Raw genomic sequence first — 13,235 nt, 5'->3', positions numbered from 1 at the left:
TCTAAGTGATAGATTTTGGAGTAGACTGGTAGAAATGTTTGCTACTTTGTGAAATATGTTTTTCCAGATTAGCGACTATGCTATTTCTGCCAACTAATCTTAGAGTCATGAGGGCAGAGATTTTTGTTTGCTTTTGTTTACTTCTGTCACTAGTGCCTAACAGTAGTTCTTGACCAACTCTATTGTTGATAACTTGAATTAGTTTTACGTGGGATCATTAGAGTTGACCTGGTTCATCCTCTTTCATATAATACTGAAATCTATGGGTATTTAGACTTTTTTCTTCCTTATTCTGAATTCCAGTCTGCCTTCCTGAAACCTCTACTTTTTCAGTAATCTGGAGCAATTAAACATGAGTACAGTGGACACTTGAACAGTACAGGAGCTAGGGGCACTGACTTCCATTTGGTCGAAAATTCATGTATAATTTTGCAGTTGGCCCTCCATATCCGCAGTTCTACATCCACAGATTCAGCCAACCGTGGATTGTGTAGTACTGTAGTATGTATTTATTGAAAAAAATCCAAGTATAAGTAGACCTGTGCATTTCAAACCCATGTTGTTCAAGTGTCAACTGTACTGCTTCTTTATTGAGGCCTTGCTTTAAGTTTAAATTGAGGGCAGTTGTCATGTTCTAAATATTTCAAAGCCAAATACTCCCATATACCTTTAACTGTTCTCATTATTACCGTTTCTAGACCTTATTTTTCCTTACCACCTTGTTTACCTTTCTTTAGGTTAGGAATTTTTAACCTGTGGTGTCCAAAATTTTTGGGTCATAGTTGGCTATCAGGAGATCCCTAAACCGCTTGAACATAATTGTATAATTTTTTTCTGGGAGAAAGATCTATAGCTTTCAAAGGGTTGGTGACCTAAGAAGGATTAAAAACTGCCTTTTAAAATATCAGTATAGACTGGCTTGCCTTTCTTGAAATATGTTACCCTGAATTGAACCTAATACTCTAATAATATTAGCTGTTGTTTTTATCGAACCTGCTATGTGCCGGGCACCGTTTTAAGAGCCTTACAAATGCTAAATCATTTAGTCCTTATAAGAACCCTATAATGATTATTATACTATTGTTAGCTCAGTTTTCCCAATAAGAGAATTGAGGCTCAGAAAGGTCAAGTAATTTTTTCAGGGTTACATAGGTAATAAATGGTGGAGCTGGAATTTAAACTTAGGCAGTTTGGTTTTAGAGTCTGTGCTTTTTTTCCGACAGTTTTGTTTTATTGCCTTTCTGTGACACTTAACCAGGTCAGACTATAGGGTTATTACTTTCCATGATCTAGGTAGCCTAGCCCTCTTAATTCCATCATTTAAAACAATTTTTTTAACTTAAATAAATGATGTTACATCATCCTCATTTAATTTCATCTTATGTCAGTGTAATTTCTCACTTGTTGGCTAGAAGCTTGGATCTGTTATCATATATAGTTTTCATATTCTTTTGAATTATTTGTCACACTTTTAGTGCATATTACATTGCTGAATTAAGTATGACTAAGGGAAGCACTGTATGCAAAACTTGGCCCATTCACAACTTACTTTAAAAATCAGATATAAAAGAATAGGAAGAGAGAGATTTCATTTAGAGTTTTTAAAACTACCATCTGTCTGAAATATTTTTATCTTGTTTAATTTTATGTCATATTTTAAACATAAGCATTTATAGACTAGTTTGTATTTTATTCAATACTTTATAAGTTATACTTTAAAAATAGTTATAATTATTCATCTCAATTAATAACAGATTAATATCCATTGTTTAAATTGCTAAGACAGGTTAAAATAAAAATCCAAGTAGCTTTCACCACTGTAATACATTCCTAAGGAGGCAACTATGGCAGCCTTGCTTGACAGCCTCCCCCAAATAAAACTAAAACCTAATAAATTAAAACCTGTATGAAACAATTTTATATTGCATTTCAGCAAACATTTATTGATTTTTCCATAAGAGTCACAAGGAAAGGGACTTTTCCTTTCTTGCTCACTGCTGTCATTTCTAGCACTTTCCTAAGAACCTAGCCTTAACACATTGTAGGTAATCAGTAAATATTTGTTGACTGAACAAATTATTGATTTTGTCAGTCCTAGGGTTTGGGGACCAAAATTCAATAAGATACTGATCCTGTCTTCAAGGAGCTAAATAGAATTTTTTTTTAACCTGTGTAGATACTTTTATGTGCTCAGACTAGGTGAGTTCCTTCATTATACTTAATCATAGTTTTTTGCTGCTTTTTTGCATTAGTTTCCATTCTTGTCATTATTGAACTCATCAGTTGCATGTTTAATATTAATCTTTCATATTAGACTGCAAGTTTCTCGAGAGTATTTATTTATCTGTCTGAATTCCATGCCTAAAACGTGATAGGCATTCATAAATATTTGTTCCTAACTGACTTGACATATACTGAATTGGTCATTTTTAGGAAACTATAGCACAGCTTTTTTTAATACTTATTTTATGCTTGAAAAATTGTAAGCTTATGCCTAGCGAGATAAAGGTTTTTAAGGTTTGTGTAGTACACTACACTGAACATGATGAAGATTTTAAAAGGATATAATGGTCATAGCTCTATGGCTCAATAGTTCAGAACATTTTAAGGGATATAGAACATTAAAAACATATGACAACATGTAACACTAATTGTTGCCCCGTAAATATTCCAATTTATAGCATTTAATATGTCTATTTGTTAGATGTTTATTAAGCATTTGCTCTGTTCAAGGTAGTGTTATAGATGACAAGTCAATGGCCAGATTCCTTTCCTCAAGAAGCCTATAATCTGACATGGAAGATAGAATTGTATGCATTATTAATTATTGCAGGGCATGTAGTGAGTTCCAAAGAGTAACTAAGAACTCAAGAACATCAAGATTAATGATCATAATTTTAGGGTCTCTAGTGATTTGGCTAATAATTCAATCAGAAAAAATATTTTGATGGTAGGTTAGCAATAACCTGTAATCTATAGTAAGAAAGGTTTGACATTAATATTTTCAAATTTTAGTAAATTCTTTCCATTTTTTCTTTCTTTATTATTACTATTATATTTCACTTTAACTAGAGGTTAGTTCCATAACAGGGGAATGAACAGAGAATTATCAGAACATTTAGCACAGGCATTATCCCTGTAGGTGATTCAGAGAAAGCTTCTCAGAGCAGGTAACATTTGAGTTCATTTTCAAGGATGAATACAGTAAAAGTAACTCTAAGCTGTTTAGGAATTGAACATTGACATCAGATTTATTGTGGCCAAGAATAAGACTTGTCTAGAATTATATTATTTTTGCTTCATCAAGTATTTGTTGAATTAGAAGGAATGATATAGTTATTTAGTAGCAAAATAACACATTCCAAATTATGGGATAGGGTAAAAACATAAACATTTTAATAGAAAAATTAAGTGCTTTTACATATACATTCTGTTGGTTTAGAATTATGTTCACTTTTGCATCTATTCTTTCATTTATTAATTTATTCAAAAATATTAGATGCATTATTTTACCAAGATGTTTTAGCTGAGTCCAGGTCTTCCACTTACAGCTGTGTAACCTTGAACAAGTCCTCTCTGAACCCCGGATTCTTTTGGTGTTGGTACTAGAATTTAGTAAAAATGTTAGGGAAAATACTTTCTAAACAGAAAGAGATATAGAAATGTAAGGTGATATTTACTAGGATTATTATAAAACTTTTAAATAATGGACCTTCTGAATTATAATGAAAAACATTAAAGTATAAGAGTAATGCTATGTAGTGTGCATAGATTTTGCTAATTATTTGAAATTAGGGTTTCCAGGTAAAATAAACCATGAAAAGTGGAGTTCAAATGTTCAAATTCAAACTTGAAATCAATTACTGTACATTTAGGATTGTTAAACTTGTTATAAGTATCTAGCTTTATTTTCCAAGTATTTGATGTTATTATTTGCTTGATTATTTAATTATTTCTGTTCTGTAATGTAGTTGCCAAGTAGTTGCTATGTTTAAAATACGTATTTTGCCAAGTAAGTATTTTAAAATAACATACTTTAAAATGACTTAAGGGATGAAGAACAATTTGTTTGTCAAAATGACTCACTTAAGGTGAGGGATAACTGTGGCTTTAAAATTTCTTAAATGTATTAATCATCTCCTGGTAGATATTAACTTAATAATTCAGATGTACTTTATCCACAGTATCAGCAAATTTGACACACCTTTAAAATCTGGTGAAACCCATCTTTGCCAATTCTGTCTTGATATCAGAGGTGAAACTAATTTTCATTGCTTGGTTAAACATTGATAATTTAATTATAAAGAAAAAAAAGTAATGCTGAACTAAGGAGTTCAAGTGCTAATATTTCATTTTAAGCTTCTAAATAGTCTTACCTATCAGCAGCTTGGAATGAAATTGAATATATATACAACTTAGCGTGCATTCATCATGGCCCTTGTCTTCTCCTTTGTTGACAGTTGCTTAAGAAAGGTTGCTTTCTTACATGAATAATTTGAGATTTGTCTGCAGTTAAAATTACCTGGTTTTAAGGAATGGTTAAGATCTAATTTCCTATTGAATCACGTTATTTGCATTTAAAGTTCAGATGACGTTAAGGTATTGGTAAAAATGACAGTATCTGAGATTTGAATTAAGTTCTACATAGCCCCACCAAAAACAGACACAAACAAATTGTTATGGTAGGATTTATTCATCCTTGAAAAATGCTCTGCTTCAGTAAAATTGTCTCAGCTTTGTATCAAATCAATATGATTTTGAATGAGAGATTTTAAAATGGAAATAGCAGAGCAATAGAATGTCTTTTTTTAATAGAAGTGAATTGTTTATACAGAGGACTTGACCTCTTAGAGCATGCTCTTCTTCACAAATAACAAATCAGTATTAAATGGGTGAGTAATATGTCATGACAAATAAAACCATTTTTGTGCTCTTTATCTATAGGTACTCAAGTAAAAAAGTAAAAATTTTCCTGTAGCAAATAGGTATAATTCATGCTTCATTCATTAATTTTGTTTTTATCTGAGATAAGGACTTTAGTGGCCCAAAGAAAAAGCTTTTTAGCAGTGATATTTGCTAAAAGAAAAAGCCAAAGTTCTGTGTGTGTGGGAGTGTATGTTTTTAAAATGAATAAAATTGTACTCTCCATTCAACTTTTAGACATATGGATGAAGTTAGGGGAAATTTTAAGCTGGTGGGCTAATGTAGTCTAGAAGTAAAGTGTTATGGCCCCCGAGAAAACTGGATGCTGTAGAAATATGGAAGACTGAATAATTCTGGAGACAGTTCATGAGAATTTGTTGGCCTTTGTGACTAGTTTGATATGGGAGTAGAACAAAAGAGAAAAACGTTTTGTGTTTGTTTTTAAAGTACTTTAGTCATATGCTCAAAGAGGGAAAAAAATAACAGTTTTGCCCTTGATTCTAATGAGGTGGCTACTAAGGATTATTTCTCAAAATGACAAACTTTTCTTCACAGGAAATTGATGAGAAGCAGGCAAATTTTTTTTCATCCATTTCGGTACCACAGATAATTATTTCAGTAAGTTATGTGTCATCCTTGTGAGCACATCCGCATGTGCCAGTATTTTGGGATACAAAGATGTCTATAAAAGATATTTTAAATCCAAGCAATAAGCTATTTTACTTTGAATTTAAACAGTAGTATTTACTGTGTCAGTCTGTGGTTCTCTTCTCTTCTTTGTAAATAAAGGGATCAACGTGAAGTTCAGTTGACCCTTGAACAGCATGGGGGTTAGGGGCACTGACCCTCACGCAGTCGAAAATCCACATACAGCTTCAGTTGGCTCTCCGTATGGGCAGTTCCCTATCCATGGATTCAACTAACCATGGATCATATAGTATGTATTTAGTGAAAAAAATTTGCGTATAAGTAAGTGGATCCACGCAGTTCAAACCCATGTTGTTTAAGGATCAACTGCAGTTGTTTTCAAACATAGTTCCCTCGAGTTCTATAGAACAGCACTCTGCTGTCACCTCTTAGGGGAAGGAGGGAGTCTGGCTCCAGGAGCCCTTCATACCTGCTTCAACCAGAGTAATTCTGCTTTCATCTATTTTACATACTTGGATTTTCTGTCAGATTTTCTAGCACTAATTAAAAAAAAGAAAACCATTGGTCTATGTGATCCCTAAGGATGTTTTCAGTTCAGACACTTTTAGTCAGTGTTAAATAAATTCAGCTTGGCTGACCTACACAAATTATTGTCACCATAATGAAGTAGAAAGAGAACTTGTGGGCTTCCCTGGTGGCACAGTGGTTGAGAATCTGCCTGCCAATGCAGGGGACACGGGCTCGAGCCCTGGTCCGGGAAGATCCCACATGCCGTGGAGCGACTGGGCACGTGAGCCACAATTACTGAGCCTGCGCGTCTGGAGCCTGTGCTCCGCAACAAGAGAGGCCGCGATAGTGAGAGGCCTGCGCACTGCGATGAAGAGTGGCCCCCACTTGCCACAACTAGAGAAAGCCCTCACACAGAAACGAAGACCCAACACAGCCATAAATAAATAAATAAATTTAAAAAAAAAAAAAAAAAAGAAAGAGAACTTGTATTTGAATCCTCATTCTGTTGCCTATGACCCTCAAATATGCACTTAATGTCCCAGGTTTTATTTTCCAACTATAAATGAGATAATGTACTTACTTTGCTTAACATTGAATTGTTTTAAGGTCAAACTTATGGTCCCAATTTGCTTATGTAATTCAGGTTAGATCAAGAGTCAGCAAACTTTTTCTGTATAGGGCTAAATAGTAAATATTTTAGGCTTTGCAGGGCATGTAAGGTCTGGCCCATGGGCTGCACTTTGGCCCATGGCTACAGATTGCTGATCCCTACTTTTATTATTACTGATTACTTAAAATTATTAATTGCCAAAACCATCAATAAGAATATTATAAATTAATCCCAATTAAGAGCAAAATTTACCCTGTTCTATCTAGTTCGATTTTTGGTATCATTTATCTCCACTACCATATAGTAATCAGATTATAATTTGTGGGAGTCATTCAGAACTGGCTCTGTGGCTCCTTGGTTTGGATCAGTTATAAAAGTACATAAAGTATTTTTTTTTAAGATAGAAGCTGAGGTCATTGAATTGAATCTTTCTTTTCTTTTTTTTAAATTGTATTTATTTTTGGCTACATTGGGTCTTCGTTGCTGGGCGCAGGCTTTCTCTAGTTGTGGAGAGTGGGGGCTACTCTTCATTGTGGTGCACGGGCTTCTCATTACGGTGGCTTCTCTTGTTGCAGAGCACGGGCTCTAGCTGCGCGTGCCTCAGTAGTTGTGACTCGTGAGCTCTAGAGTTCAGGCTCAGTAGTCGTGGCACACAGGACTAGTTGCTGTGCGGCATGTGGGATCTTCCTGGCCCAGGGCTCGAACCCGTGTCCTCTGCATTGTCAGGTGGATTCTTAACCACTGCGCCACCAGGGAAGTCCCCATAAAGTATTTTAAGAAGTACATCAGTTTGATATATAGTCCACGAAATTTAATTCACTCGCATTTGATAAAGAACAAGTTTAAAAAGTCAAGCTGAAAAAAAAAATAAAAGTCAAGTTGAAGGAAAATGGAGCTCACTGTATGTTTTTTATAATGTTCTTTAAAACTCATTTTTAAGCGGTAATTATTCTCATTTTAATTAGGATTTATTTTTATTATCCTCTTGCAGCCTGTGTAAGTTCCTCTATGAATACTGAAGCTTCATTGGACAACACAGATGATGAACCACCAAAACAGCCAATTAAAACTACAATAGTGTTGAAAATTCAGCAAAACATAGGTATTATATTTCTTCTATAACATTGAAAAGATGGTATTTTGGATTTGAGTTTTCTTGTTACTTTAAAATTATTTTCATTTCATTTCTTAAAAGAACTAGATTAAGCTAGTATTTATTCAGTATTATGGAAAGTGGTACACCCTAAGAGATAGAAAGATTTATAAATAAAGCATTGTCTCAAGTGCCCTAAAAGATGACACTTCCTATTAAATGTTTTGGTGTTTTTAGAAGAAAAACATGTTGAGTTTTGGGAATCAATTAGTATAGTAGGGCCAGTGTTTTCCAAACTGGTGTTCCCAGGATTGCTATTGTGAAAGATTTTGATAGGTGCTCTATGAAAAAAGTCAAATTCAAGTCTGGAAATTCTAATGCATTTTAGTATTTTAAAGGCTCCAAGAAGTGTGACAGTCACTTTAACATTTTTCAGACTTATTGATCAAAGAACATATAGACTGTTGTTTAGTTGAATGCCAATTTGAGAAATGCTTTATAAGCATTAAGATTTTTGACTGACTGAGAGAAGCCAGAAACTTTGGTTATTTTTCATGTCACTTATTCTTAAGTTAATTACCTAAATTCTTTGTACCTAAGTGTGTGTGTGTGTGTGTGTGTGTGTGTGTGTGTGTGTGTGTGTGTATGTCTGGACTACTGTGGTCAGTTTTGTTTTTGTTGTTGTTTTTTAACTTAAAATGCTCAGGGAAAAAAATTAAAAGTTACCAACCCAAGCTTAATAATTCTTAGATTTTAGTTTCTGTAGTTTTCAATAGCTATATAAATGACTTCACATGGTAATTATTGAGGACTCCTGCCCACTGGAGATGTCTTTTTGGATTAAGCTAAGTAGCATGAGACAGCTGAAATGTCAATATAAATATTTATAGAAACCTTTTTAAGTATGTATTAGTTTGTCTCTTAGATTGTCTCTTAGATGTGTGTGAGTGCACTCATGTGTATAAGAAAGATACTTTTTTATTTTAAGGTGTTGCAAAGGTGGTGAAGTATATGATTACCAGTCCAACTTTGTAAAATATAATTTTCAACCTACTGCTATATTTTCCTCTAAGACTTTGCTGGCATTTCATGCCTGTATATGTGTGTGCGTAAGTATATGTATTTGTGTGTGTGTGTGTTGTTATTGTTGTTTAGGCCCATCAATTACCGGCATTTCAAAGCCTAGGATCACTTAAGCCTTTCTTTTGCTCATTCCATTTCCATTTGTTTTGTGTTTGTTTTACTTTTAGGTGTGATTGCAGCATTTGCAGTTGCAGCCCTTGCTGCGGGTATCTCCTTTCATTACTTCAGTGATTAGGGTGAGGCACAAAGAGCTTCCTGATCATCCAGAGAACACTGACCAACAATTATGAATAATAATGATGCAAACAATCCATCTGCGTCTAAGACAATAGCAGTCAGATCTGCTGCCATAATGCCTATTAGGTGTGTTTCTGACTAAAATGAAATCACCAGTTGCCTTGTTTAGCCCTGCTTATATTATAGGTGGCTCAGGCTTCCAAGAATAAAGTTATGAATATAGATGGAAGTTGCATGTAACAAATCGTTATTATCTATTTTTTAAAATGTTCAAAATGATAGTTTATTTTCATAGATTTTAGTCCTATTGACCTGAACCACATATTGATCAGGACATTGGAAATTTGAATAGTCAGGGTTGACTGAATATCTTAGTAATAGAACAATAGGAGAAATTTCTACAAAGTGGGGCAAAAACTTATTGGATAAGTTCATAGTTTAGGACCTTTCTATACTCAGTTCCAAAATACTGATTGAGTTCCAATTGAGGGGTAGGAAACGTCTCCAGACCTCTTGAATCAGCAAGGATTGTCATAAATCATGAGCTTTCTCTGGTTAGTATATCATAACCTAATATATTAAATAAGACTTTTGCTTCCAGTAATATATTAGGTACTGCAAAACAACTAGATCCTGAATAAAATCTCCTTTTGAATACATTAATAGGCTCAAAGAAAGTAGGGGAAATCTCCAAGAGCTACACCTCTATTTTTTCTCCCTGACAAAATGAACACATTTTGATCTGGAAATTGTGAAAACTATATTAAGCATAAGGTTGACAGTGATTGCGTGGGTGACAAATACCAATTGCAGCACTGCCATATGCAGTTTTCCTTAGACCGGAAACAAGGAGATATATCTGAATCTGAGATGTCCCATCCAGGACAGCTGAAGTGGGCCTCAGTTTGTAATACCCTATAGTTCCTGGCAGAAACAAGATATAGGCCCCAGATTCCCATAGATTAAGATAAGCAATATTATTCATAGCTGGAGATCACCAGGTGCAAGTTGAAACTAGCTAGCTTGAGAAAGAAGCTGTAGATATAAACTTTGGACTCAATTTTCCAAGGTCTTATCATCAACATACATGAAGGATGGAACCACAGACAGATCTGAAAAAGAAACAAGTGGAACTGCTTGATGAGAAATACGTTACTTGCAATTAAAAAAAAAAAAATCCCTTAGACATGTTGAATATCATATTAGACTCAGCTGAAGAGACAATACATAAACTGGAAGCTAGATATAAAGAAATTATCCACTGTGCAGCAAGGAGAAACAAGGTGCTAGAAAATATAAATATTAAGGAAAAGATAAGAGATACAGAAGGAAGAATTATGAATACTAGAAGTACCAGCAGAAGAGAATAGAGAGGATGGAGGAGTGGCAATATTTGAAGAGATAACAGAATTTTCCACATTTGTTGGAAAAACATGAATTCATAAGTTCAGGAAGCACAATGTATCCCAAGCATATATAGATAAAATCCAAGCCTAAACCCAATGTAGTATACCTGTGAGATACCAAACAGAGGATTCTTAAAGCAATCAAAGGGGGAAAAAGATTATCAGTGAAGGCAAGACAGATACTTCAGAAAGCTTCTCAATAGCAACAATGTACTCCAAAGGTGGTAGAATAGTGCCTTCAAAATTCTGAGAAAAACAAATTATCATCTTGGAATTTGTATGAAGCAAAACTGAAATAAAGACATATTCAAGTGAAAAACAGATTTTACCATCAGTGGAACTTCTTTAAAGAAATTGCAAAAGGATTATCTTCAAGAAGGAAAATGATTCCAAAAGGATGATCTGAAATTGAAGAACTAGTAAGCAAATAAATGAAAAACATGTAAATCAAAAGTGTTGTTTGTATAAAACAATCGTAATGAAAGAAGTGTTTATAAGAAGCAAGATTGTAACTAAATAAAACTAAACATTTTATGCAACATTAATGTGGACTTTTAAAATAGGATATAATTGAAAAACTGGACAGTAGTTTATAAGATGGGAGGGTGATTAGAATTAAAGTGTTCTGAAGTATTTTATTATTCAGAAAATGGGTTAAGGTACTGTTTAACTTTGAAATTATGTTAAATATGTGTAGTAAAATTTCAAGTGTAACCGCTAAATAATAGATATGGGATGAATCATTCCAAAGAAAAAAGTTAAAAATATGGAATAAGAAGGCAATACCTCAATACAAGAAAAGGGAAAGAAATTAGGGTGGGGGAAGTACAAAATTAGTAAGATAAATAGTAACAAGTCAAATAATTAAAATAACTGTGAATAGGCTAAACCCAGTTAAAAACATTGATTCAGTTTTTTAAAAATCAGCTATAGGCTGATACGGGATTATTTAAAGGATGAAAAAACTGCACTAGGCAAATAGCAAAAGAAAACTTATGTAGCTTTGGTGCTATCAACTCAATATTAGACTTTATGATAGTATTATTAAAGATGGAGAAGGCCACTAAATAATGGTAAAAGGATCAATTTATTAGGAATATATACAATTTTAGATTTGTATATGCTTTATAAAATGGCCTCAAAATGTATAAACTCTAGGGCTGAACGAACAAATTGAACAGGTGATTTTAACAGCTTTCAATTACTAATAAATCAACCAGACAAAAAAATGAATGAAAACACAGTTTTGAATAATGCAATTAACAATGTTGATTCGATGAACATATTTAGAATAATCAACAGAATATTCTTAAGCATTGTGTATTAGCAAAAATTGACCATGTATTAGGCATGAAGTAAGTTACAATAAATTTCAAAAAATTAATATTAAATGAATAATCAGAAATAACTTAGGTTAATTTTTTTTAATCATGGTTTTACAAGTTTAAAAAAACTTCATAGATGAAAAAAAAAACATACTTAGAACCTAATTATAAATACTACATTTGGAAAAATTGGGTGATGCAGCAGAAAGAGCGCTTAGAGGGAAATGGTTTTAAATGCTTAAATTAAAGGCTAAGTGTATAACTTAGGAAAAGAACAACAGAATAAACACAGTATAGAAGCAAGGAGACAGAGGAAAGGGAAGAAATCAATGAATTAGAAAACAGAATCACAATGTCAAAGTTGTTTTCATGACAAAACAAATTGCCATATTTGAACAAGAAGAAAACAGGGCTAAAGTAAACAATATAAAGATTGAAAAAGGGGTCCTAACCCACAGCAGAGATGAAAATGAAAAGAGACTACCAGGAGCATCTTAATGTAGTTGAAAACAGACAAAATAGACCAAGGTCTAGAAAAGTACCATTTCCTTAGATTGGCTGAAGAAGAAATAGAAAAGCTACATGAACTTAATAGTATTGAATAGAAAATAGTTTTAAAATTTTTGATAAAGAACATCTAGCTCATATTTACAGATGTTTTACTCATTCAAGGACCATACTATTTCAACATATTATACAAACTCTTCCAAAGAATATATAATGAGGGAATACTCTTCAGCTCATTTTATGAGGCCTGTGTAACTTTTATTGATACTAAAACCAGACACATATGGTAGAAGAAAAGAAAATTACAGACTAATAGCACTTATTAACACAGATCTGAAAGTCAAAAGCATTATTGATAAACTGAATTCAACATTATGTAAAAAAGGATAACGCATCATGATGAAGTTGCATACATTAAAAATCAGGAACATGACAAGGATACCTATTATCACTACTTCTGTTCATCATTGTCCTGTAAAAAAATGAGCAAAAGAAACCAGGTATTTTAAGGGGATATGACTTAAACACCCCCTTAAACACATGGAACACATGAAAAGATGTTTAATTTCAAGTGATCAACTAAGACCACAATGAATAATACTTCATCTGACAGATTGCAAAATTAAGAAATATGCAATACCAAGAAGAAGATGTACATCAAGAAGATATCTAAAGGTGGGGTTGTAAACTAATAAACTTTGGAAAGCAATTTGGCATTATCTTATAAGGTTAAGCATCCATGAACTCTAAAACCTAACCATTCTACTTCTACATACATACCTTAGACAAATTCTTGCATATGTGCACAAGAGTACGTGTGTGGGAATGTTCAAGGCAGCCCTGTTTGTAACCACCCAAATGTTCGCTGACAAGAGAATAAAAAATAAATTGTG

General features: G+C 33.3%; 1 protein-coding gene across 1 annotated transcript in view; it reads left to right on the top strand.

Annotated features, from left to right (window-relative positions):
* ODR4 (odr-4 GPCR localization factor homolog) overlaps nt 1-13,235 on the top strand; it is a 42,261-nt gene extending 29,026 nt beyond the window's left edge. Inside the window, 2 exon segments of the mRNA XM_082473808.1 lie at nt 7,683-7,793; nt 9,035-13,235. Coding sequence (XP_082329934.1) covers nt 7,683-7,793; nt 9,035-9,102 — 179 coding nt within the window. The 3' untranslated portion in view covers nt 9,103-13,235.

This window comes from Balaenoptera physalus, assembly GCF_965194825.1.
Source record: "Balaenoptera physalus genome assembly, chromosome: 1".
Classification (NCBI taxonomy): domain Eukaryota; kingdom Metazoa; phylum Chordata; class Mammalia; order Artiodactyla; family Balaenopteridae; genus Balaenoptera; species Balaenoptera physalus.
Note: the sequence above shows the minus strand (reverse complement) of the source record. Positions and strands in the feature narration are given on the sequence as shown.